This window comes from Chiloscyllium plagiosum, unplaced genomic scaffold, assembly GCF_037043375.1.
Source record: "Chiloscyllium plagiosum isolate Xiang-an unplaced genomic scaffold, Cpla_swu_hap1 HiC_scaffold_42, whole genome shotgun sequence".
Taxonomy (NCBI): domain Eukaryota; kingdom Metazoa; phylum Chordata; class Chondrichthyes; order Orectolobiformes; family Hemiscylliidae; genus Chiloscyllium; species Chiloscyllium plagiosum.
In genome coordinates this window covers 8,971,122-8,998,153 of record NW_028270180.1, presented here as the reverse complement: position 1 = coordinate 8,998,153, position 27,032 = coordinate 8,971,122, and the positions used below count along the sequence as shown (strand labels likewise).

The 27,032-nt window shown below is 45.5% G+C and overlaps 1 protein-coding gene across 4 annotated transcripts in view; it reads left to right on the top strand.

Moving 5' to 3' along the window:
* Nucleotides 1-26,347, top strand: part of LOC122542493 (sorbitol dehydrogenase-like) — a 37,542-nt gene extending 11,195 nt beyond the window's left edge. For all 4 annotated transcript variants that reach the window (XM_043680269.2, XM_087982181.1, XM_087982180.1 and 1 more), the window contains 8 exons: nucleotides 1,918-1,951; nucleotides 3,344-3,508; nucleotides 6,669-6,828; nucleotides 14,512-14,630; nucleotides 16,655-16,720; nucleotides 23,556-23,737; nucleotides 24,860-24,981; nucleotides 25,832-26,347. In XM_043680269.2, coding sequence (XP_043536204.2) covers nucleotides 1,918-1,951; nucleotides 3,344-3,508; nucleotides 6,669-6,828; nucleotides 14,512-14,630; nucleotides 16,655-16,720; nucleotides 23,556-23,737; nucleotides 24,860-24,981; nucleotides 25,832-25,988 — 1,005 coding nt within the window. In that variant the 3' untranslated portion in view covers nucleotides 25,989-26,347. The remainder of the gene's footprint in view (nucleotides 1-1,917; nucleotides 1,952-3,343; nucleotides 3,509-6,668; nucleotides 6,829-14,511; nucleotides 14,631-16,654; nucleotides 16,721-23,555; nucleotides 23,738-24,859; nucleotides 24,982-25,831) is intronic.
* Nucleotides 26,348-27,032: the final 685 nt, after the last annotated feature.

Here is a 27,032-nt window from a genome sequence, read left to right as displayed (position 1 = left end):
AACCAGAGCACCTGGAGGAAACCCACACAGACACGGAGAGAATGTGCAAACAGACAGTCACCCGAGGCTGGAATCAAACCGGGGTCCCTGGTCCTGTGAGGCAGCAGTGCTAACCACTGAGCCACCACGCCCACCCCACCCCACCCCCCCCCCCCACCCCAATTTTCCACCGTTGTTGTCCCTGTTTCTGTCAAGCTAGGCTTGTATGCCAACAGCTCCTTTTTACTTTTATGATCATTTGCCAAAAATGCAAGCAGTCACCAACTAGTTTTCTAATCACATTTGGGCCCAGAAGGAAGAGCCTGGAAGTGTTGTGGAGGTGAGTTCACTTGAGGCATTCAAGAGGGCATTTTTTAAAACAGAAACAAGGAACAGGAGAATGGGGAAAAAGCAGGAGGTTGACACTAAATCATTATGATCATCGGATAGCCGGTGCAGACATGATGGGCCAAACGGCCTCCTTCCACATCACACCACCTCTCTAATTCTGTATGATACACTTTGTTTGCCCCTTGACTATTTGATGGCTACAAACACCACAGTGACAGGGATGGATTGTAGACAAGGGTGTTCATTAGACCTACAATGATTCAGTGCTTGCATCTGAGAACGTAGAACTTCGGACAGTACAGCAAAGGAACAGGCCCTTCTGCCAACAATGTTGTGCTGAATGTGACACCAAATTAGACCAATCCCTTCTGCATTCCCTTGGTCCATATCCCTCCATTCTTTCCAAATGCATGTGGTTATCTAACAGCCCCTATTGTACCTGCCTCCACCACTAACCCTGGCAGCATGTTCCAGACTTCTCCCCCTCTCTGAGTAAAAAGTCTGCCCCTCATTCCATATTTTTCTTAAATGCATGACCCCCAAGTTTTAGACATTACAACTCTGTGCAAAAGATTCTGACCACCAACCCTATCTGTGCATCTCATAATTTTATAGATTTCTATCAAGTCTCCCCTCAGCCTCCGTCACTTCAGAGAAAACTAGCTGATTTTTTCTAGCCTCTCCTTATTCTACATAGGCCTTTGCTCTCTCACATGCTTAGCTAGCTTTAACTTAAATGCATCCAGGTAAACAGCCAGCTTCATAGGCCGAAGCCACCAGGTTAGTAAATCATAGAATTGCCAGAGTACAGAAAGAGGCCCATTTACTCTTCACCGACTCTTGTCTCCTCCACCCCCCCACCTCCCCCATCCAGGCCCAAGCCTTACCCTTTCCCTGCATTCCCCCTGGCTAATCCACCGAGGCTACATGTCCCTGAACACTATTCAATTTAGCAGGGCAACTTAGCATGGCCAAACCAATTCCTGCACATCTTTGGACTATGGGAGGAAACCAGAGCACCAGAGGAAACCCACAGAAACACAGGGAGAATGTACAGACATAATGCAAACAGCTACCGATTTGAACCTGGGTTCCTGTTGCTGAAAGGCAGCAGTGCTAACCACTGAGCCACCCTAAAGGAAGATGATAGAGGACATTCCATTCATCTTGCCTTAGATACTATAAGGACAACCTGGAGCATCTCCATAGCAACATTCAGCTATTTCTCAAACAACTTTAAGTTTGACTCCCTCAAACAAAAGCAAAATACTGCGGATGCTGGAAATCCGAAATAAAAGCAGAGGATGCTGGAGAAACTCAGCAAGTCATGCAACATCTATGCAGAGATAAATAGTGTGACCCTTATTGAACTCTGCTGAGTCATAACAGACTTGAAACATTAATCCTGTTTCTTCGTCCACAGATATTGCCAGCTCTGCTGAGTTTCTCCAGCTCTTCCAGCTTTCATTTGAAGAAAAATTCTCTGTATCTTTTACAATATGTTTCTGTTTCCATTATAATAACAGAATGATTTCTGTCACAAGGATTCAAACTTCCTCAAGTAATTTTCTCAATCATTCCTTACAGGAGAATCGCCCCATTCCAGAACCAGGCCCTAAAGGTAATTTATTTTATTCACCCGTACCTCAATAATGCACATTCATTTTCAGGCAGGGTCCTGAAATATAAAATAAGTAAATGTCGGAAATATAGATCCCTGGTTTGCCGTGGGGAATAATTTAAATTCTAAAAGAAGAGCAAACTGAAGCTGAAATGATGCAAGCATTCAGCAGAACGGCACAGTATGTCAGTGGTTAGCACTGCTGCCTCACCGAGCCAGGGAACTGGGTTTGATTCCAGCCTCAGGTGACTGTCTGTGTGTAGTTTGCACATTCTCCTTGTGTCTGCAGAGGGCTTCCTCCAGGGGCTCTGCTTTCCTCCCACAGTCCAAAGATGTACAGTTTAGGCTGGATTGGCCATGCTAAATTGCTCTGTAGTGTCTAGGTGGGCTAGCCATGGGAAATGCAGGGTTACAGGGGTGAGATTGGTGGGATGCTCTTCGGATGGTCAGTGTACACTTGGTGGGCTGGATAGCCTGGTCCCACACTGTAGGGATTCAAGGTCAGGAAGCATCTTTGGAGATGAAATGGGTGTTTAAGTTACTGATTCTGTGCTTGCTTAAAAGCTGCCTATTGCAACTTTTCTCTGGCTGAGCAATGAATTGAATAAGGATTGAGCACCAAACATTAACTTGAATTTATACAGCAACTTTTGAAACACCCAAGGTATTTCATTGCAGCATGTTGACGTTGAGGAGTCTTCAGGGCAGAAGACCCTTTGTTTGCCAAAGAAGCAGGTACAACTGAACCTTGTAAAAGGAGGAGGAAAGGTTTAGGGACTGAATTCTGGAGCTAAGAGTCACAAATGAATATCCGCCAATGTAGGATATGGTTCAGAAGGTCGGTGAGGACTTGGTGCACCAAGTAGCCAGCTTCCACACAGTAGGATTGCTGTGATTCAGTGGGGGTGTGACGGAATTAGGTTGGAATTAGAGAAGAGCAGACATCCTGAGATACTCCTGGAAAAGAGTGAGATGACTCGTAACTAAAATGCAAAAGAGCTATCAATCAGAGGCCTTTTAAAAAACTGACATGAATTTACTGTGCTTGGTTCTCAAAATCCATGTATCTTGTCAAATCCTTTTTGTGAAACAGCCAAAAGTTCCCAAAATGTGGCCTTTACTAATGTTAGACTGCATCTCTTTAAAGGTTAAAAGTCACACAACACCAGGTTATAGTCCAATAGGTTTATTTGGAAGCATTAGCTTTTGGAGCCCTGCTCCTTCATCAGGTGGTTGTGGAGTATAACCACCTGATGAAGGAGCAGTGCTCCGAAAGCTAGTGCTTCCAACTAAACCTGTTAGACTATAACGTGGTCTTGTGTGATTTTTAACTTTGTAACCCCAGTGTAGCACTGGCTCCTCCAAATCTTTAAAGTTTATAATTTCTTTCAGAGGTGCTACTGAAGATAGATTCCGTCGGGATCTGTGGCTCAGATGTCCATTACTGGCAAAATGGAAGGATTGGAGATTTTGTTGTGAAGAAGCCAATGGTTCTGGGGCATGAGGCTGCAGGGACAATATTCAGAGTGGGGTCTGGAGTGCAACATCTTAAACCAGGTCAGTGCGCAAAACTGAGAAGTGTTTATTTTTCCTCAACAGTTGAATGTACGTGCCTCTGATTCATGGGCACAACTAACCCCACTCACTGAACGGGAGGATGGGACAGAATGAAAGTACGTATCATTTGTTCATTTGCTCAGAGCTCACCTTCACCCAGTGGCCTAAGGGTTATGAGAAGGCAAAGTGCCCACTGGGTTGGCTTACGATGCAAAAGGTGCAGTTCGTTCCATTTCCTCAAACATTACCCAGCAATCCCAGAACTGACACAACATTCTTTTTAAATCCCATTCTAAACAATCATCTCCCTTTCCTCAGAATTTGACCACCTTACTGAAATGAAGTTCTGAAGGCAATATTCACCCTTTGGGGGCCTTTTCATAGAATCCCTACAGTGTGAGAGCTGGCCATTCGGCCCTTCAAGTCCCACTGACCTCCCAAAGTGCATTCCACCCAGACCCAAACCCTTCCTGCCCTATCACCCTGTCTTTTGCATGGCTAACCCACCTTACCTGCACACCCCTGGACAATTTCCCATGGCTAGTCCACCTGACCACATCTTTGGACTGTGGGTGGAAACTAGAACACCTGGAGGAAACCAATACAGACACAGGGAGTGTGTGCAAACTCCACAGACAGCCACCTGAGTGTGGGGTCGAACCCCTGTCCCAGGTACTGTGCTAACCACTGAGCCACTGTGCTGACCTGTCTTCTTGCAAAATTGACTTGGAGGTCCTGGAATCAATCCACATTTTTTTTAATATCCTTTCTTTCCAACCATGCTCCTTTCTTCAGAATTTGACCCCCTTACTGAAAAGTGGACCTGATGTTAATACTCACCATTGGATGCCATTTTGAAGTGGCTGTTGATTGGGGAGTGCAGGTGGATTGGTCAAGGACAAAACCCATTGCTTCCTAACTGTGTTTCAGCCTTTCATATCCAGTGGCAATGCATTTGCTCCAGTTGGAAGTTTAAAATGAGCTGACCTACCCTCTTTAGCTTGAGAGTACCATGCTCAATGTTAGTTCCCATACCATTACCCTTTTGAGGACCAGCCATCCTAACCAGGGTTTGAATCTGCAACATTGTACTGGGTTTCTGAATCTAATAGAGTGTTTGCAAAGTGAGACCTGTGTTCGACAATGTCTTTTTGATGGTCTGTGATGAATGATCATCACCATAGTATGAACCCTGCCCAGGTCCTTGACTTATGGAAGCCTTTCCATGGTTCTCTCTTTCTGCCAGTCTATTAATTTGCCAGTAAGTTCTGAGAATTTTCAAGTTACCCAACGCAGGAATTCTCTTCCTCTCCTTTTCACTTCATCACCAATGTTCCCAACCCAGCCTCTTCATCTGCGACTAATAATGGTCAGCAAATTGTTTTGTTCACTCCTGCGGTATTTCCCCAGGTGACCACTCCTTGTGATATTTGCCAACTCTACCAGAATGAGGGACTGGGTAAGTATTGTTTGAGATAGTTCACTGTGACCAAACCTTTTTTATCGAGTTTTGAGAAGATTTGTAGCTCAGGTTGAGGTTTTGGATGTAGGTTTGCTCGCTGAGCTGCAAGGTTCATTTCCAGATGTTTCTCACTAGTATCCTCACATATGGATGAGGAAGGACACTACTTTGACTGGGACAACACATCCATCATAGGACAAGGCAAACAGAGACATGCACTGGAACTCTATCAACAAACACATCGAGTTAGACCCCATCTACCACCCCCGAGAAAAGGAACAGGAAGTGACTTCACCACAGGAAATGACATCACCAACCCAAAGAAACTCAAACATATATCGAGAAAGCAGGAATTCTCAGCATTGCTTCGCCTGAGGCCCACTGAAGATGTTACCTAGTAGGGCAATGAAACATCTGGAAATGAACCTTGCAGCTCAGTGAGCAAACCTACACCCAAAACCTTTTTTATGTTAGGGCCCATCCCAGTTGTTATTAATAGATAATGGGAATCGATTTAGCTCAGTTGGCTGGATTGTTGGTTTACAGCGCAGTGTAATGCCAACAGTGTGGGTTTAATCCCCATCACCGGTTTGAGATTACCATGAAGGACTCTCCTTCTCAACATCTTCCCTCGCTTGAGATCTGGTGGCCCTCAGGTTAAATCCCCACCAGTTGCTTCTCTGTCATAAGAGAGCAGCCCCTACGGTCTGGTAAGACTATAGTGACACAACCAACCAGTCGATGATACACCACAGTAGAACATCTACCGAAGAGGCACTATTTTTAGCTAACAAGAAGGTTTATTTCATGATAGTAATAAGTACACCTACAGTTGGTTAAACATAATTACTAGAACCATAGGGAACTGGTACAGATCGATATACTCCCTCCAAAAGCTAGTTTTTAAAAATTCATTCATGGGTTGAGGGTGTTGCTGGATAGGCCAGCATTTATTACCCATCCCTAAGTCAAGAGGCAATCACATTGCTGTAGGTCTGGAGTCACATGTAGGCCAGACCAGGTAAGGATGGCAGTTTTCTTCCCGAAAAGATGTTAGTGAACCAGATGGGAGTTTTCTGACAATCGATTGATGGTTATCATTCCAGATGTTTATTGAATCCAAATTCCACCATCTCCCATGGCTGGATTTGAACCCAGCTGCCCAGAGCATTACCTGGGTCCCTGGATTAACAGTCCAGCAATAATATCACGAGGCCGTTGCCTCCCCGAAACTCGAGTAGAAGTCCCCTCTTTGTTTCTATCCACACACGGTAAGACATCAGTAAAAGGGGTGCAGCTAGTGTAACATTAACACTGACCTTCAGAACCAATGCCTAGTACAAAGATTCTCTCTACACATCATTCCATTATATATCACACATTCAGTAAATGCTGAAGAAACTCAGCAGATCTGGCAGCATCTGCAGAGAGAGAAGTAGATCCAGTGTTTCGGGTCAGAACTTCATCATTTTTTATTTTTCTTGTATGGCCAATCCTTCCTGTTCACTTCCAAATTCACATTTCAAATCGTGGTTTGACCTTCTCTCGAAGGTCTGTATCTCTCATCCAGTTAATAAGCAGAAGGCAAACACATATTTCATACCAACGTGGGGCCAGTATAAAGGTGACCTAAGATAATAGCCAGTGGTTTACTCTTGCATTGATGTACTGAGTGTCGAGGTGTTTGCTCCACTGCAGGTGATAGGGTCGCCATTGAGCCCGGAATCCCCAGAGAAATTGACGAACATTGCCGAACTGGGCGTTACAACCTCTCGCCAACAATCTTCTTCTCTGCTACCCCTCCCGATGATGGGAACCTTTGCCAATACAATACCCACGATGCCAGCTACTGTTACAAGTGAGCATCTGTTTCATGTAATAATATATTTATGAAGATCCTTGGGCAGCTTTGTGTTAAAGAGTGAGAATTGGTTATGTACAGCTTGGGGACTAACCACTCCACAAGAGGAGGGGGGACGGTGAGGAAGCAGGTCTTCTGCAAACTATGACAATTTGAACAATTGACGTCTCTGGAACTATACTTGGTGGAGTTTAGAAGGATGAGGAGGGATCTAGTTGAAACTTACAGTTTACTGAACAGCCTGGACAGAGTGGACATTGGGAAGATGTTTCCACTGACAGGAGAGACGAGGACCCAAGAGCGCATACTTAGAGGAAAGGGAATAGCCCCTAGAACCGAGATAAGGAGAAATCTCTTTAGCCAGAGAATGGTGAATCAGTTGAAGTCATTGCCACAGAAGGCTGTGGAGGTCATTGAGTATATTTAAAACAAAGAGAGTTAAATTCTTGATTGCCAAGAGGGTCAAGGCTATGGGGTGAAAGAGGGATTAGATTAAATTAGATTCCCTAAAGTGTGGAAACGGCCCTTCAGCCCAACCAGTCCACACCGACCCTCTGAAGAGCAACCCATCCAGACCCATCCCCCTCTGACTAATGCATCTAACACTATGGGCAATTTAGCATGGCCAATTCACCTGACCTGCACATCTTTGGACTGTGGGAGGAAACCGGAGCACCCGGAGGAAACCCACGCAGACACGGGGAGAATGTGCAAACTCCACACAGACAGTTGTCCAAGGCTAAGAATGGGCTTGAGAAACTTATCAAACATGATTGAATGGCCGAGCAGATTGATGGGCCGAATGGCCTAATTTCTGCTCCTATGTCTAATTTCTTACGGTATAGAGGTTGGACTGTGTGCTTTATTCTGCACTGCACTCTAGTTATCTAGCCAACTGAACTAATTGCGTCAACTGAGGTTACATTGAAGGTCCCACCTTCTCAACCTCACCCCTTCTCTGAGGCATGGTGACCCTCAGGTTACACTACTACCCGTTGTCGCTCTCACGATTGAGACAGCAGCACTGTGATCCTCTGGGGCGATTGAATCAGCCCCTTTGGCCCATCAAGTCTGTGCTGCCAAAAATAAATAACTAGCTATATTAGTCCCACTGCACCTGAATGTTATAATATTGCATGTGCTCATGCATGTACTTGTAAAAGGTTGTGAGGTTTCCCACCTCAACTATCCTTCCAGGTAGTGACTTCCAGACCCCTGCCACCCTCTTGGTGAAAAAGGTTTTCTTCCAGTCCCCTCTAAACCTCACTTTAAAATTATGCCTCCTTGTTATTGACCCTTCGACTGTCGGGAGCAGATGCTTTATTTTTACCTTGTCCATGCCCCTCGTAATGTTACACATGTTTATCAGCACTTCTCCCAACTTGCTTTGCATTGAAGCAAACAGCTTGTCCAGCCTCTCTTCATAGCTGCAACATGCTGGTGAATCTCCTTGGCACTACTCCAGTGCAGTCATACATTGTCGACTTCATACCTCAGTTCTGATCCCCATGGTGGGTTGAAGCAATATATTATGGGGTAATGGGATAACATTGGGAATTTATAAAAATGGAAATTTTGACTGCGTGGATGGAGAATGTAAAGGCCTTTTTCCTTGGGTATTAATCTGGCCTATGTCCTAAATACCCAGTTAAACACACATGCATAGCAACTCAGGTGGAGGTTAAGTGGTTAGCACTGCCACCTTACTGTGCCAGGAACTTGGGTTCAATTTCCACCCTCAGGCGACTGTGCAGAGTTTTCACCTTCTCCCTGTGTCTGCGTGGGTTTCCTCCATGTGGTCTGGTTTCCTCCCACAGTCCAAAGATATGCAGGCTGGATGTATTAGCCATGGGAAATGCAGGGATAGGGTAGGGAGGGACCAGGGTCTGGGTGGGAGGGTCAGTGTGGACTCGATGGGCCGAATGGCCTGCTTCCACACTGTAGGGATTCAACGTTACTGTGGCCCTCAAAGAAATAAAGTGTTGCAATTCCTGTGAGCTGAAGTGTTCTTGTTTATAAGACAGTGATGTGCCCTAAGCAAACAGTAGGTCTATTTATTACACTTTTTGGATTGGATTTCCACTGCACACCCCTGTCACATGATCAAGAGACAAATATTGTGCTCATGTTACAGAGCTCCAGAACAGTGACCTATCATTAGTTTTGGCAAGTAGGTACTTGAAGTAACAGAATATGCCAGTGTGTATTTGAAACCAGCTTATCAAAAAAATTACGCAATATAATCTTTCAGGTTACTTTGCAAATTTTCCAACCAATTCTTTCAGAAAGGAAATTAAGAACAAAGAATCTCTATGCAAGTTTTCACTCTCACGTGGGTTCATTAGACTAACAACATTTTACCAATTCTGTTCCTAAATTGTCTACACTCCTAGTGACATGCCATGATTTAATCTAAAAGGGTTACCCTATCTTAGAACTCATGTACTGAATACATTTCCTGCTGGAACTTGGATTTGGCAAATTCTCACTGTACTGCCTAAGATTTCTCTTAAAAATGGATTTAATCGCAGAGAGAATCACAGAGTTGTTGCTGTGCAGAAGGAAGCCATTTGGCCCATCGAATCTGCACTGGCCCTCTGAATATGCATTTTGACTTAGTGCCATTTTTTTGTCATCCTGTAAGTTGTTCTATATAAATAATCAGCAGTGCCCTCTTGAATGCTTCAATTCAACTCTGCATTCTAGACAGTGCACTCCAGACCATTGTACCATTGCAGTTCGACCTCCCTATTCTTCAATTCCCACCCCCTTAGAATAAGGGCCAATGTTCCATTAGAGTGTTGCTGGAAAAGCACAGCAGGTCAGGCAGCATCCAAGGTGCAGGGAAATCAATGTTTCGGGCAAAAGCTCTTCATCAGGAATGAATGAAGCTCCTAATGAAGGGTTTTTGCCCGAAACCTCAATTTTCCTGCTGCTCAGATGCTGCCTGACCTGCTGAGCTTTTCCAGCACCACTCAAATCTTGACTCTGATCTCCAGCATCTGCAGTCCTCACATTCGCCTGATATTCCATTTGCCTTCCTGAATATCTACTGCCTGTCTGTTCAAGCTATCTGAGTATCTTGCACAAGCGTACCCCCAAGTCCCTCTGTGTTGCAGCTCTGCACAGTTTCTCTCCATTTAAATAATATTCTGTTCTTTTGTTCTCCTTTCCAAAATGAACAACCTTGCATTACACTGCATTTGCCAAATTTTTCCCTTGTACTTAATCTATCAATATCTCTCTGTTAATTGCTTGTATCCCTCTCACAGTCAAAAAGTGCGGTGCTGGAAAAACACAGCCGGTCAGGTAGCATCCCAGGAGCAGGAGACTCGACATTTCGAGCATAGCTCTTTATCAGGTGCTTTTCCAGCACCGCATTTTTTGATTCGGATCTCCAGCATCTGCAGTCCTCACTTTCTCCCTGTATCCCTCTCACAACCTACCTTTCCTCCTATTTTTGTGTTGTCTGCACATTTGGCTATAGTACATTCACTTCCTTCTTTCAAGTCACAAATATCTATTGGAAACAGTTGCAATCGCAGCACAGGTCCCTGTGGAAACCCACTGGTCCCAGAAATGAACCCCTTAACCCCACTCACGGTTTCCTGCCCATCAGCCAATTAGATTAGATTAGATTACAGTGTGGAAACAGGCCCTTCGGCCCAACAAGTCCACACCGACCCGCCGAAGCGCAACCCACCCATACCCCTATATTTACCCATTACCTAACTCTACGGGCAATTTAACATGGTCAATTCACCTAACCTGCACATCTTTGGGATTGTGGGAGGAAACCGGAGGAAACCCACGCAGACACGGGGAGAACGTGCAAACTCCACACAGTCAGTCGCCTGAGTCAGGAATTGAACCCGGGTCTCTGGCGCTGTGAGGCAGCAGTGCTAACCACTGTGCCACCGTGCCGCCCACGGTGAACAGGAGAATCGACGTTTCGGGCATAAGCCCTTCTTCAGGAATGAGGAAAGTGTGTCCAGCAGGCTAAGATAAAAGGTAGGGAGGAGGGACTTGGGGGAGGAGCATTGGAAATGCGATAGGTGGAAGGAGGTCAAGGTGAGGATGATATGCCGGGGTGGGGTGGGGGCGGAGAGGTCCAGAAGAAGATTGCAGGTTAAGAGGGCGGTGCTGAGTTCGAGGGATTTGACTGAGACAAGGTGGGGGGAGGGGAAATGAGGAAACTGGAGAAATCTGAGTTCATCCCTTGTGGTTGGAGGGTTCCTAGGCGGAAGATGAGGCGCTCTTCCTCCAACCATCGTGTTGCTATGATCTGGCGATGGAGGAGTCCAAGGACCTGCATGTCCTTGGTGGAGTGGGAGGGGGAGTTGAAGTGTTGAGCCATGGGGTGGTTGGGTTGGTTGGTCCGGGTGTCCCAGAGGTGTTCTCTGAAACGTTCCGCAAGTAGGCGGCCTGTCTCCCCAATATAGAGGAGGCCACATTGGGTGCAGCGGATGCAATAGATGATGTGTGTGGAGGTGCAGGTGAATTTGTGAGAGAGATGAGCCAAATGCAGGCAAATGGGATGAGTCCAGTTTAGGATATCTGGATGGCATGGGCGAGTTGGACTGAAGGGTCTGTTACCGTGCTGTATGCCTCTATTCATTCATCGATGCTCAATTTGAATGGAAGTGGCTCTGAAAAACCCTCCTGTGACATTTAACGCCATTGATTTATATGAACTTTTAATTAAAATCCTGAGAAGTTACAAAATGTCTTTGAATGAATAGAAGACGGACTCTCTTTAGTTGTAAGGCAGGATTTCCCTTGTGAAAGTTTGGGGACCTGAGCTCACTGCTGCCATGTCACTGTGTTCCACTGCACCCTCTCTCACTCTCACAAAGCATCATCCCCCTGCAATCCCAGATCTTCTCGCCCAACACCCCCACTCTGCCAGTTCACTCACTTAGGGACCATGACGATTGGGAAGCCTCAAAGGGGAATCAGGGTGGGAAAAGGCATGGGTAACGCTGTTGCCAGTGGTTGATTGTCAGTCTGTATTTGTCAGTTACTGACGCACATGTAGCACTTCAGTTTAAGGGAAATCCTTTCTGTACTCTCAGGTGGTTCAGTGGTGAGCACTTTGCCTCACAGCGCCAGAGACCTGGGTTCAATTTCTGCCTCAGGCGACTGACTGTGTGGAGTTTGCACATTCTCCCCGTGTTTGCGTGGGTTTCCTCCGGTGCTCCAGTTTCCTCCCACAATCCAAAAATGTGCAGGTTAGGGTGAATTGGCCGTGCTAAATTGCCCATAGTGTTAGGTGAAGGGGTAAATGTAGGGGAATGGGTCTGGGTGGGTTACGCTTCGGCAGGTCGGTGTGGACTTGTTGGGCCGAAGATCCTGTTTCCACACTGTAGGTAATCTAAACTTGGAACTTTCAGAAATGCTGTTCTCGATGTTATAAATCATAATTACATGCCTGTCTGGTATTTCCCTGTAGCTTGTCCTTGAAATTCAACCTGTCTGTATATAAACAAGCCAGACTTGAGATGAAATTAACTTTATGCCTCTCCCTTCCTCCTATGCTGCTCACTAATGAGGAAGCTAATTTCTTTCTTCTCACGGAAACTGGTTGGACTAGATAGACATCTTTACAAATGCAAAAGGCTCAAGGTTATATTCAGCTGCTGCCTTTGACCTTCAAAGGGAAAAATTTGCACTTATAAAGCACCTTTCATCATGTCCCAAAGTGTCTCACTGTCAGTAGAGTACACAATTTGGAGATGCCGATGTTGGACTGGGATGTACAAAGTTAAAAATCACACAGCACCAGGTTATAGTCCAACAGGTTTAATTGGAAGCACTAGCTTTTGGAGCGCTGATCCAGAGTTTTGCATTGACAGCCACCTGATGAAGGAGCTGCACTCCGAAAGCTAGTGCTTCTGAATAAACCTGTTGGACTATAACCTAGTAAAATACACAGTTGCAATGTGGCAACCAACTGGCACACAGCAAGCTCCCCACAAATAAAATCCATTTATGACTGGATCATCTGCCTTTTCTTTTTAGAAATTATAAAATAAACCTTTTGTTTGAGAGTACAGTCGCCTCATGTCTTAAAGTTCATTTTAATGGAAAAGGCTTGGGTGGTAGAACTCTGGGTATTGTTGCTGAAATAGTGTTCCTGTTGTGAAAGAACTTCAGAGGGTTTTGCTACTGAAGTCATTGTTGGCAACATCACATCTACCACATTGTATCCACCATCCACACTGTAACTATCCACATTGCTTCTGCCTCATTGTATCTACCACACTATCTATCCATACTCTTTCTTCCTCATTGTATCTACTGACATTGTATCTATCTATGGTGGTATCTATCTACATTGTATCTACCACATTGTATCTATTCACATTGTACCTATTTACATTGTTCTTATCCAAATGGGCCCAGAATACTGATGTGAGCACCATTGAATCAGTATTACTTTTTGCTTAAAAGATTTTTACTCCCTTTCTATCACATGGACATTAACTTACAGTGGCTTGGTAGTGTAGAACTTGAATATTACTGAAGTAAGAGGGTTTAGTGGAGTCAAAGAGCCACACAGCATAGAAACAGACCCTTCAGTCCAACCTTTCCATATCAAACATATTCCCAAACTAAACTAGTCCCACCTGCCTGCTCCTGGCCCACATCCCTCCAAACCTTTCCTGTTCATGTACTTATCCAAATGTCTTTTAAGTGTTGTAAGTGTACCCGCATCCACCACTTCCTCGGGAAGTTCATTTCACACACAAACCACCCACTGTGTAAAAAAATGCCCCTCATATCTTAAATATCTGCCCCCCATCCTTGGGGAAAAGATGACTACCATTAACTCTATGTATACCCCTCATTATTTTGTAAAGTTCTATAAAGTTGCCTCTCAGCCTCCTTTACCTGAGTGAAAAACCTCCCAGCCTCTCCAGCTTTTCTTTATAATTCAAACCTTCGACACCCAGGAACATCCTGGTAAATCTCCTCTGAACCCTTGCCAGCTTAATAATATTCTTCCTGTAACTGGGTGACCAGAAGTGAACTCAGTACTCCAGAAGAGCCTCCACCAAGCTTCTGTACAACCTCAACCTGACGTCCCAACTCCTGTACTCAAATGACTGTACAATAAAGGCAAGTATGCTAAAAGCCCTTTTAACCATCCTGTGATGCAAACTTCAAAGAATTATGTACCTGAATCTCTAGGTCCATCTGTTCAACAGCACTACCCAAAGTCCTACCATTAACTGTATAAGCTCTACTCTTGTTTGTTTTACCAAAATGCAATACTTTGCATTTATCCAGACTGAACTCTTTACATTCACCATGGCATGTGCAGGAATTACAAGCTTGAAAGGGAACAATAAATCATACTGAGTTGTCAAGCTAACTTTGATTGCAATGGAAAATGCATCTGGCAATTATGATGCTCTGCAATAACAAGGAACAAATCCAGGCACTTTTGAATTAATCAGAAGGATGGGGCAGAATAGCTCCCTGATGTGTTCTCTGGAGTAATGCTTTACCCAATCACTTGACTTGCCAACCCCATGCAGTGTAAATAGTTGTTCCCTTTGAAATGTGACATTCTTGCATCTTGTTCTGATGAGGGCAAGACAATAAACCTTCAATGGTAAGTCACTTTATGTTTCAGGAAAGCTCAGTGTTTGTGCTGTTTCATTTTTGTTTCAGGCTCCCTGAATCTGTGAGCTTTGAGGAAGGTGCTTTGATTGAACCCCTCTCTGTTGCAATTCACGCCTGTCGTAGAGGAGGGGTTACAATTGGCAGCAAGGTCTTCATTTTGGGGGCAGGTAAGCCCATTGCATTTTGGGGGCAGGTAAACTCATTGATTGTGTGAGTAACTATTAGCACTGCTGAAAATTTTGAATGGAATATTTTTGCATTCTTCCATTTATTTTCACTCTTCCCCACCCCAGGCAGTCTCAGGTTAATGTTCAAGGAAGGAGGTACTTGGATTGGAGGTGCTACAATGAAGCCTCAGTATACTGATCCTTTTCATGAGTGGCTGAGTCAACTGGGTCCATATTGTCACAAGTGTAGAAAAATGAGAGGTGATGTCATGGAATCTCTACAGTGTAGAAGTAGGCCATTCGGCCCATTGAGTCCACACCAACTCTCCAAAGACCATTTCACCTAGAGCCAGCCCTCGCTACCCTATCTGTGTAACCCTGCATTTCCCATGGTTAACCCACCTAGCCTGCATATCCTGCACACTGTGGGCAATTTAGCATGGCCAATCCACCGAACTCGCACATCTTTGGACAGTGGGAGGAAACCGGAGCACCCGGAGGAAACCCAAGCAGACATGGGGAGAATGTGCTAACTCCACACAGACAGTTGCCCGAGGGTGGAGTGAAACCCAGGTTCATGGCGCTGTGAGGCAGTAGTGCTAACCACTGAGCCACTCGCTGAAATGTAGGGATTCTGAAGAGTAAAAGCTGAGAGGTTATTTTCACCTGCTGGGGAAACTAGGACATGGGGCTCAGTCTCCAGATAAAGAACCTTCAGAACTGAAATGGATAAATTTTTGTTGAGCAAAGGTATGAAGGGATATGGGCCAAGGCTGGTATAGGGAGTTAGACCACAGCTCAGCCACAATCTCATCGAATGGTGGAACTGGCTTGAGGGGCTGAATGACCTGCCTAATTGAGATGAGGAAATCTTCCTCCGCTCAAAGGGCTGTGAACCTTTGGTATTTTGTATCCCAGGGAGTTGTGTATACTCCATTGTTGACATAATTAAGACTGGCATAGACTAAATCCCCGATATGGAGGTGAACAGGAAAGTGGAGAGGTAGAAGATGAGTCACAATCATTTTGTTTTCATTTTTCTCTCTTGGGTTGTCAAAGTCAGCATACTGCCTATCCCGAACTGCCTTTGAACAATCTTCTGAACACTTTCCCTTATATGCCTTGGTGTCATGTTTTGAATTTACAATGCTTTTACGAAATGAGACCAAAAAACTGCAGATGCTGGAATCCAAGCTGGACAAGCAAGAGGCTGGAGGAACACAGCAAGCCAGGCAGCATTAGGAGGTGGAGATGTCAACGTTTCGGGTGTAACCCTTCTTCAGGACTCCGGATGGGCGTGGGGGAAGCTGCAGATAAAAGGGGTGGTGGGGGAGAGGGGGATAGGTGAAGACAGGTAGAGGGTACGACCTGGTTGGCCAATGGGAGGAATGAATCTGGTTGTTGGCAGGCAGGAGTGGTAGGAGGGAGAGGGACTGGGAAGGGAGTCTGGGGATGGGAAGGGAGATTATTTGGAATTGGAGAACTCCGTGTTGAGTCCTCCCGGTATGTCAGCTGTCCAGGCGGAAGATGAGGTGTTATTCCTCCAACATGTCTTATGACATGAAGTATCTGGGAGCGTTTTAATACATTACAGATATCAAATCAATACAACTTGGCATTGCAGTAAAGCAGCAAAAGAAGCATTCGGAGTTTTCAACAAATTCACATGCCTCCTGTAGTCTGGGAGGGACGCACTTGATCGCACTTTGTTGAGGAGTCAGTGAGGTGTAAAGATAATTCGCAGAAAGAAAAATCAGATTATGCCTAAATTCCGTAAATGTTTTGGTTTCGTTTATGCAGAAGTTGCAGAATTTCCGTCATGTCTGTTGAGTAATTCTTTGCAAATGGTTGTCAAGCTTAGTACCAGAGAAAGCCATTCATCAGAGAGTTGAGGGCATTGTGTCCCAGTTCTCAAAGGCTCGCTCCTACAGAGTGCAGGCCAGCACTAAGAGAACTTTACTCCGTCGCTTTGCCTTGTACCTGTCCAGGGTTTTTTCTCACAAACATCTTGTTTTTTGTGAAAGGGCCAATTGGACTCGTGAATCTGCTGGTTTCCAAGTCCATGGGAGCGTCTCAGATTGTGATCTGTGGTAAGTTGTTTGTTTCGCATGCTGCTTAACTTTGAGTACTGAATAATGTATTCTCAATCCAGAATCAATGCATTGTTAACATGTCAGCATTACCTTTGGCGATATCAAACCTGAAATGGATATAATCGATTAAATGGCTCACAAATCTGTGCCTGCACACAGGAGAAAATTAAAGTTAAAATCCAATAGTGTATGTAATTTTAGTTTATCTCTACGCTGCCTCCTTCTAATTCCTTATTTGCTATTTTCACTTCAGGCAGAGAAATTGTCTTTTGAAACTCCTTCCGGGTTTCTCTGCTTTAACATTTTGTAGGCCAGAAGAAGGCTTTTCGGCCTGCCATACCTGTGCTGGCTGTCTGAGAAAGCAATGACAGATGTGCCCTTTTCCCTCATGCCAGCTTCATATTTATTCTTTTAAAGTATGTCACATCTTGGAGTCATACAGCACAGAAACAGATCCTTCGGTCCAACCAGTCCATGCCGAATGTAATCCCAAACTAAGCTAAACGTAATCCCGCCTGCCTGAGCTTGGCCCATATCCCTCCAAACATTTCTTATTCATTTACTTATCCAAATGTCTTTTAAACATTGCAACTGTATCCACATCCACCACTTCCGCAGGAAATTCATTCCACACATGAACCATTCTCTGTGTAAAAGAATTGCTCCTTGTGTCTTTTTTAAATCTTTCACTTCTCACCTTAATAAGATGCCCTCTAGTCTTGAAGTCCCCCAACCTAGGGAAAAGACACCTGCTGTTCCTCTCATCTATATACCTCACGATTTTATGAGAACCATAGAATCCCTACAGAATTTGGCCCATCAAATCCACACCAATCCTCCAAAGAGCAGCCCGTTCAGACCCACCTCCCCCACTGTAACTCTGTGTTTCCCACTGTTAATCCACCAAACCTGCATATCTTTGGACTGTGAGAAGAAACCAGAGCACCCAGAGGAAACCCACGCAGACATGGGGAGAATATGCAAACTCCACACAGACAGTTGCATAAGGCTGGAATCGAACCTGGATCCCTGGCGCTGTGAGGCAGCAGTGCCAGCCACTGTACCAATGCTACAGAAGTTTATGAACTTGTCTAAGGTCATCCCTCAACCTTCTACACTCCAGTGAAAAGTCCCAGCCTATTCAGCCTCTTCCCTATCTCAAACCCTCCATTCCTGGCAACATCCTGGTAAACATCTTCTGAACCCTCTCCAGCTTAATGATATCCTTCCTATGACATATATATACATAAGTATGTAAAGTTAGCTCGCTGAGCTTGAAGATTTGTTTTCAGACGTTTCGTCACCATGACTAGGTAACATCATCAATGAGAGTCTCTGGTGAAGTGCTGGTGGTATGTCCCGCCTCTCTATTTATAGGTCTTGGTTTCTTAAGGTTGGTGATTTGATTTCCTGTTCTTTTTTTCAAAAGAAGGTAGATAGGATCAAAGTCGATGTGTTTATTAATGGGAGTTCTGGTTAGAATGCCATGCCTCGAGGAATTCTCGTGCGTGTTTTTGTTTTGCCTGTCATAGGATGTGTGTGTTGTCCCAGTCAAAATGGTGTCCTTTTTTGTATGGAAACTAATGATAGTGGGTTGTGTCTTTTGGTGGCCAGTTGGTGTTCATGTATCCTACTGACAAGTTTCCTGCTAGATTGTCCAACATAGTGTTTTTTACAGTTCTTGCATGGTATCTTGTAAATGACATTAGTTTTGCTGACAGTATCTAATGGATCCTTTAGGTTCATTAGTCTCTGTTTAGGTGTGTTTATAGAGTCATAGAGTCATAGAGATGTACAGCATGGAAACAGACCCTTCGGTCCAACCTGTCCATGCTGACCAGATATCCCAACCCAATCGAGTCCCACCTGCCAGCACCCGGCCCATATCCCTCCAAACCCTTCCTATTCATATACCCATCCAGATGCCTTTTAAATATTGCAATTGTACCAGCCTCCACCACTTCCTCTGGCAGCTCATTCCATACATGTACCAACCTCTGTGTGAAAAAGTTGCCTCTTAGGTCTCTTTTATATCTTTCCCCTCTCACCCTAAACCCTCTAGTTCTGGACTTTCCCACCTCAGGGAAAAGACCTTGTCTATTTACCCTATCCATGACCCTCATGATTTTATAAACCTCTATAAGGTCACCCTTCAGCCTCTAACGCTCCAGGGAAAACAGCCCCAGCCTATTCAACCTCTCCCTATAGCTCAAATCCTCCAACCCTAGCAACATTCTTGTAAATCTTTTCTGAACCCTTTCAAATTTCACAATATCCTTCCGATAGGAAGGAGACCAGAATTGCAAACAATATTCCAAAAGTGGCCGAACCACTGTCCTGTACAACTGCAACATGACCTCCCAACTCCTGTACTCAATACCCTGACTAATAAAGGAAAACATGCCAGACGCCTTCTTCACTATCCTATCTACCTGTGACTCTTCTTTCAAGGAGCTATGAACCTGCACTCCAAGGTCTCTTTTTTCAGGAAAGGACCTGACTATTAAGTGTATAAGTCCTGTTAAGATTTGCTTTTGAAAAAGCAGCACCTTGCATTTATCTAAATTAAACTCTATCTGCCACTTCTCGGCCCATTGGCTCATCTGATAAAGATCCCGTTGTAATTCAAGGTAACCTTCTTCGCTGTCCACTACACCTCCAATTCTGGTGTCATCTGCAAACTTACTAATTATACATCTAAACTCATATCGGAGTCATTTATATAAATGACGAAAAGTAGTGGACCCAGCACAGATTCTTGTGGCGCTCCACTGGTCACAGGCCTCTAGTCTGAAAAACAACCCTCCACCACCACCCTCTGTCTTCTACCTTTGAGCCAGTTCTGTATCCAAATAGCTAGTTCTCCATGTATTCCATGAGATCTAACCTTGCTAATCAGTCTCCCATGGGGAACCTTGTCGAACGCCTGACTGAAGTCCATATAGATCACATCTACCGCTCTACCCTCATCAGTCTTCTTTGTTACTAAGTCAAAAAACTCAATCAAGTTTGTGAGATATAATTTCCCACGCACAAAGCCATGTTGACTATCCCTAATCAGTCCTTGCCTTTCCAAATACATGTACTTCCTGTCCCTCATGGTTCTCTCCAACAACTTGCCCACTACCAACATCAGGCTCACCGGTCTATAGTTCCCTGGTTTGTCCTTGCCACCTTTTTTAAACAGTGGCATCACGTTAGCCAAACCATATTGCAGTGGGTCTGGAGTCACATGCAAGCCAGACCAGTTAAGGATGGCTGATGTCCTTCCCTCAAGGACATTAGGATGGGATTTTACCAAAATCTATGATAGTGTCATAGTCACCATCTCGGAGATTAGCTTTCAATTCCAGCTTTTATTAGTTGAATTTAAATTCCACCCACTGCCCTGGTAGAATTTGAACTCTTGTCCCCAGAGAATTAACTCTGGCCTCTAGATTATTAGCCCAGAACCATTAGCACTAAATCACGACCTCCTCCATCTCTCATTAATCATGTGAGCAGTATTGTGACCAAAAGCAGAACTCGCTCTGCTATAGACCAATTGTCTTTCTGTAATTTATTCATTGGTGTTGACTCCCCAGGTAATTGGCAGCACGATGGCTCGATGGTTAGCACTGCTGCCAACAGCACCAGGACCTGGATTCAATTCCAGCCTTGGGCGACTGTCTCTGTGGAGTTTGCACATTCTCTCCGTGTCTGCGTGGGTTTCCTCCCACTGTGCAAAAATGTGCAGGTTATGTAGATTGGCCATTTTAAATTGCTCATAGTGTCCACGAAAATACAGGCTCGGTGGAGTAGCCATGGTAAATGTGGAGTTACGGGGAGTGGGTCTGGGGGGGTAGGTTGCCCTACAAAGAGTCAGTGCGGACCCGATGGGCCAAATGGCCTTCTTCCATTCTGTAGGGGTTCTCTGATTCTATGAATTGACTGCCTTAGCTGTCTATCTTATGCTGTCCTTTTACTGTCTGCATTCAGTCCATTTCCTCACCCTCCCCAACTACCTTCTCTGAGTTTTTTCCATCACCTTCTATAGCTGTCTAAGTATATGACTGAAGTATTGTATTCCTCCCTCCCTCTCTCTTTGACATTATGTACTGTTCCTCTATTCTCCAACTGTTGCCAGAACTTCCTCAGTGTCTTTTTGTCTGTGCAGGATCTGAAAACATTCTCCTGTAGCACCTCAGGGTTTTTTTTCCCTGAGACTCAGTTTCTTTGATGTTGACATTTTCTCCATTCTGACAGAGTTGGTCTTAGTTATCGCAAAACTTCAGTCTTTTATTTACCATTAATGTCATGTGTTTGTTGCATGTGTTATACCACTGAACAATGCTGAGGTGACTCTTGCTCTACTTCTGCAACAGGGTAATTTTCTTGACTTCAAAATGTCTTAGTAATTACAAAATTTCTACACACACTCTCTCAAGCCAGGTTCAAGAACCTTTAGAGCTGAAAAATGTGTTGCTGGAAAAGTGCAGCAGGTCAGGCAGCATCCAAGGAGCAGGAGAATCGACGTTTCAGGCATAAGCCCTTCTTCAGGAATGAGGAGGGTGTGCCAAGCAGGCTAAGATAAAAGGTAGGGAGGAGGGACTTGGGGGAGGGGCGTTGGGAATGCGATAGGTGGAAGGAGGTTAAGGTGAGGGTGATAGGCCGGAGAGGGGGTGGGGGCGGAGAGGTCGGGAAGAAGATTGCAGGTCAAGAAGGCGGTGCTGAGTCCGAGGGTTGGACTGAGATAAGGTGGGGGGAGGGGAAATGAGGAAGCTGGAGAAATCTGCATTCATCCCTTGTGGTTGGAGGGTTCCTAGGTGGAAGATGAGGCGCTCTTCCTCCAGGCGTCGTGTTGCCATGGTCTGGCGATGGAGGAGGCCAAGGACCTGCATGTCCTTGGTGGAGTGGGAGGGGGAGTTGAAGTGTTCAGCCACAGGGCGGTTGGGTTGGTTGGTGCGGGTGTCCCAGAGGTGTTCTCTGAAACGTTCCGCAAGTAGGCGGCCTGTCTCCCCAATGTAGAGGCCACATCGGGTGCAGGTGCAGCGGATGCAGTAAATGATGTGTGTGGAGGTGCAGGTGAATTTGTGATGGATATGGAAGGATCCCTTGGGGCCTTGGAAGGAAGTGAGGGGGGGAGGTGTGGGCGCAAGTTTTGCATTTCTTGCGGTTGCAGGGGAAGGTGCCGGGAGTGGAGGTTGGGTTGGTGGGGGTGTGGATCTGATGAGGGAGTTGCGGAGGGAGTGGTCTTTACGGAACGCCGATGGGAAGGGGAGGAAAATATATCCTTGGTGGTGGGGTCTGTTTGGAGGTGGCGGAAATGACGAAGGATGATACGATGTATCTGGAGGTTGGTGGGATGGTAGGTGAGGACCAGTGGGGTTCTGTCCTGGTGGCGATTGGAGGGGCGGAGGAGTGGGAATGGAGGAGATGTGGTGGAGAGCAACGTCAACCACATCTGAGGGGAAATTGCCGTCTTTGAAGAAGGAGGCCATCTGGGTTGTTCAGTATTGGAATTGGTCCTCCTGGGAGCAGATGCGGTGGAGGCGAAGGAATTGGAAATATGGGATGGCGTTTTTACAGGGGGCAGGGTGGGAGGAGGTGTAATCTAGGTAGCTATGGGAGTCAGTCGGTTTATAGTAAATGTCTGTGTTGAGTCGGTCGCCCGAGATAGAAATGGAGAGGTCTAGGAGGAGGAGGGAGGAGTCTGAGACAGTCCAGGTAAATTTGAGGTTGGGGTGGAAGGTATTAGTAAAGTGGATGAACTGTTCAACGTCCTTGTGGGAGCACGAGGTAGCGCCGATACAGTCATCAATGTAGCGGAGGAAAAGGTGGGTGTGATGCCAGTGTAGCTGCGGAAGATGGACTGTTCCACATATCCAACAAAGAGGCAGGCATAGCTGGGGCCCATGCGGGTGCCCATGGCTACTCTTTTGGTTTGGAGGAAGGAGGAGGATTGGAAAGAAAAGTTGTTCAGGGTGAGGACCAGTTCAGTCAGTCGAAGGAGGGTGTCAGTGGAAGGGTACTGGTTGGATCGGCGGGAAAGGAAGAAGCGGAGGGCTTTGAGGCCTTCATGATGGGGTTTGGCAGGAAAGGAAGAAGCGGAGGGCTTTGAGGCCTTCGTGATGGGGTTCGGCGGGAAAGGAAGAACCTTTACTGTGGTGTCAGCTACTTAAGCTCTCTAGCTCCACCTAGAGGGTTAAAAAATCTAGTACAATAAATGTAGATCAGGTCAGAAGTCACAGGACACCAGGTTATAATCCAGCAGGTTTACAGAGGAACCTCAATTATCCGGCATTCGATTAACCGAGCTTTGGATCATCCAAACAAGATCACAAGGTCCCGATGTGTGGCTAACTACGTTATCCGGCATCGATTATCCAGCATTCAATTAACCGAACGAAATACTCTCCACCTGTGTTCTTTGGATAATTGAGTTTCCTGCATATTTAAAATCACCTGATGAAGAAGCAGTGTTCCAAGAACTTGTGACTTTAAATAAACCTGTTGGACTATAGCCTGGTGTCATGTAACTTTTGACTTTGTCCATCCCAGTGCAACACCAGCACCTCAACATCGCAACACAGACCAGTGACTAGACCAATGCAATCAAACATAGGGTTTGAGGAACATGCTATTCTAAGGAAAGGTCACTGGAACCAAAATGTTAATTCTGCTTTCTCTCCACAGATACTGCCAGATCTGCTGAGCTTTTCCAGCAAATTCTGTTTTTGTTTCTGATTTCCAGTATCCGCAGTCCTTTCAGCTTTTTTCAATCAAACACAGATCTATTAAACCATTGAGCACTATGATTAATATTGCCACACATGTAATTCTAACGTTTCAGATTTATCACTGAAAAGACTGGAAAAGGCAAAGCAGATGGGAGCCAGTTTCACAATCGCAGTCGAGCAGAATATGACACCCCAGGAACTGGGTCAGAAGGTGAAGCAGATCCTAGGTGGAGCTATGCCAGATATATCCATTGAATGCACTGGAGCAGAGCTATGTGTCCAAGGTGGTGTTTATGTAAGTATGGAACTGGTATAGCTGACACTGACAGGTTAGATAGTTGAATAATTTTAAACAAAGATTATAAATGCACGAGAAGCTGTTCAAGAGAAACTTCACATGACTGATTCCAAGAGGGGGAAGGGGCTTGTCTTAAGAGGAAAGGTTGAGCAGTTTGTGCCTGTACCTGTCAGAGTTCAGAAGAATGAGAGGTGATCTTATTGAAACATATAAGATCTTGAGGAAGGGTCCCTGGAGCATCGGAGGCTATGGGGTGACCTTATAGAGGTTTACAAAGTTATGTGGGGCATGGATAGGATAAATAGACAAAGTATTTTTCCTGGGGTGGGGGAATCCAGAACTAGAGGGCATATGTTTAGGGTGAGAGGGGAAAGATATAAAAGAGACCTCAGGGGCAACTTTTTCACGCAGAGGGTGGTACGTGTATGGAATGAGCTGCCAGAGGAAGTGGTGGAGGCTGGTACAATTGCAACATTTAAAAGGCATTTGATGGGTATATGAATAGGAAGGCTTTGGAGGGATATGGGCTGGGTGCTGGCAGGTGGGACTAGATTAGTCATAGAGATGTACAGCATGGAAACAGACCCTTTGGTCCAACCCCTCCATGCCGACCAAATATCTTTGGTCAGCATTGACGGTTTGGACCAAAGGGTCTGTTTCCATGTTGTACATCTCTATGACTCTGTGACAGAGTGGATGCTGGGAGGCTGAGGTGACTGTGAAGGAATCTGCTTCTCAACATCTCCCCAAATCTCAGGCTAAACCACAACCAATCGTCTCTCTCTAATGAAGGGGTCACCCTAAGGACATCGAAGACTATGGCAACTTTACCTTTCATATTCCAAAATGATTACCTTGTACAACCCCAGAGAAGGGATCTCCAAGGTAGTGCAACTTTTACTGTATATATACTAAATCAGAATTTGTGATTGATTTGATCACAAAGAGGATTGGTGGTGACATCTTGACTGAGAAAGTGCTTTTGTTTTATTAAATCCTTGGCTACTATCACAAACTGCAGAATTTTAGGACAGGAATTTTGACAGGTGAATCTATGACTGCCTGAAATTGTGAATGAATGTCTATTGTTTATTCCAACTATTTCACGTGTTTCCTTAGGCGACCAAGTCTGGAGGTGTGTTGGTTCTTGTCGGGTTAGGCCAACCTTCAGCAAACATCCCCTTGTTAGATCTGTTAGTCCGAGAAGTGGATATCAGGGGAGTTTTCAGATATTGTAACACGTAAGTACTTTAAAAAAAAATTATTGTAAAACTCCTGAATTCACTTGACTGAATATTATGGGTTCAGTGGAAATCTCAGAATTCATGCTGATTTTTCATTAGTAGTAGTTGTAGTCGTAGTCAATCAGAACCCTGCATGGTGGCTCAGTGGTTAGCACTGCTGCCTCACAACACCAAGGACCTGGGTTCAATCCCAGCTTTAGGTAACTGTCTAAATGGAGTTTGTACATTCTCTCTGCGTCTGTGTGGGTTTCCACCAGGTGCTCTGGTTTCCTCCCACAGTCAGAAAGATGGGCGGGTTGGGTGGGTTGACCATGCTAATTTGCCCACAGTGTCCAGGGATGCGCAGGTCTAGGTGGGTTAACCATGGGAAACGCAGGGTTCCAGGGATAGAGTAGGGAGCTGGTTGAGATGCTTTTGGGAGGGTTGGTGTGGAATCGATGGACCAAATAGCCTGCATTCACACTGTAGGGATTCTAAAGAATTAGACAGGAGCTTGGGAACTCTGCAGGTTGCCCATTGCCTCAGCCAGTCGGAGTCAGGTTGCTAACCAATGAGCTCCCTTTATTCCTGAATGTTTGAAATTTGATATTCTTGCATTTGTCCTGATGACAGCAAGGCACAGAGTTTCTATCAAGTGTCTCTCCTTTCCTGATGAATACGTGAGGTGTTCCCGGACATGTATCTTTACTTTTGAAGGTGCCAGACAACTTGAAATGATTATTTCACTATAACACTGAATGGCAGTCAAAAATATAAAAGGTGGATGTGGAAGACTATTGACAAGTAAAAACCATGACTTGAATGATTACAGTTATCCTCCTTTCTCTTCTCATTCCTGTCACTTCAGGTGGCCAGTGGCAATCGATATGTTGGCTTCAAAGCGTATTGATGTGAAACCTTTGATCACTCATCGCTTTCCCCTGGAAGAGGCTCTCGAAGCGTTTGAAACCACAAAGAAAGGAGTGGGAATCAAAGTCATGTTGAAATGTGACCCGGACAACTAGAGTGCCCCGAGAAAGTTGCTTCTTTTTCTGATGTGCAGGGTGCACCTTCAGTCGTAATCATTCAGGGGTCGTCCACTGACCAGTGGATAATTGTGCACATATCATTAGCGTGGGTGGGTACCTCGGCGTTAGGCTTCACTTTGCTCAGTATCATGTCAATTTTTTTTTTATTGTTCATTCTTAGCTGCCCTGGCATGCCCAGAAGCTGCAGTGTCCGACAGCTCCAGTAAGGGTTAAGGGCCAATAACATCCTATAATCCTATTGTAACACAGGACTAAAGCACATACGAGGAGAAAGTGAGGTCTGCAGATGCTGGAGATCAGAGATGGAAATGTGTTGCTGGAAAAGCGCAGCAGGTCAGGCAGCATCTAGGGAACAGGAGAATCGACGTTTCGGGCATTAGCCCTTCTTCAGGAATGAGGAAAGTTGGTCCAGCAGGCTAAGATAAAAGATAGGGAGGAGGGACTTGGGGGAGGGGGGGGCGTCGGAAATGTGATAGGTGGAAAGAGGTCAAGGTGAGGGTGATAGGTCAGACTGGGGTGGGGGCGGAGAGGTCGGGAAGAAGATTGCAGGTTAGGGAGGCGGTGCTGAATTTGATGGATTTGACTGAGACAGGCTGGGGGGAGGGGAAATGAGGAAACTGGTGAAATCCGAGTTCATCCCTTGTGGTTGGAGGGTTCCTAGCCGACCTCAAATTCACCTGGACAGTCTCAGATTCCTCCCTCCCCTTCCTCGACCTTTCTATTTCTATCTCAGGCGACCGAATCAACACGGACATCTACTACAAACCAACCGACTCCCACAGCTACCTGGACTACACCTCCTCCCACCCTGCCCCCTGTAAAAACACCATCCCATTCTCCCAATTCCTTCGACTCCGCCGCATCTGCTCCCAGGAGGACCAGTTCCAAAAACGCACATCCCAGATGGCCTCCTTCTTCAAGGACCGCAATTTCCCCCCCGACGTGGTCGACGATGCCCTCCACCGCATCTCTTCCACTTCCCGATCCTCCGCCCTTGAACCCCGCCCCTCCAACCGCCAC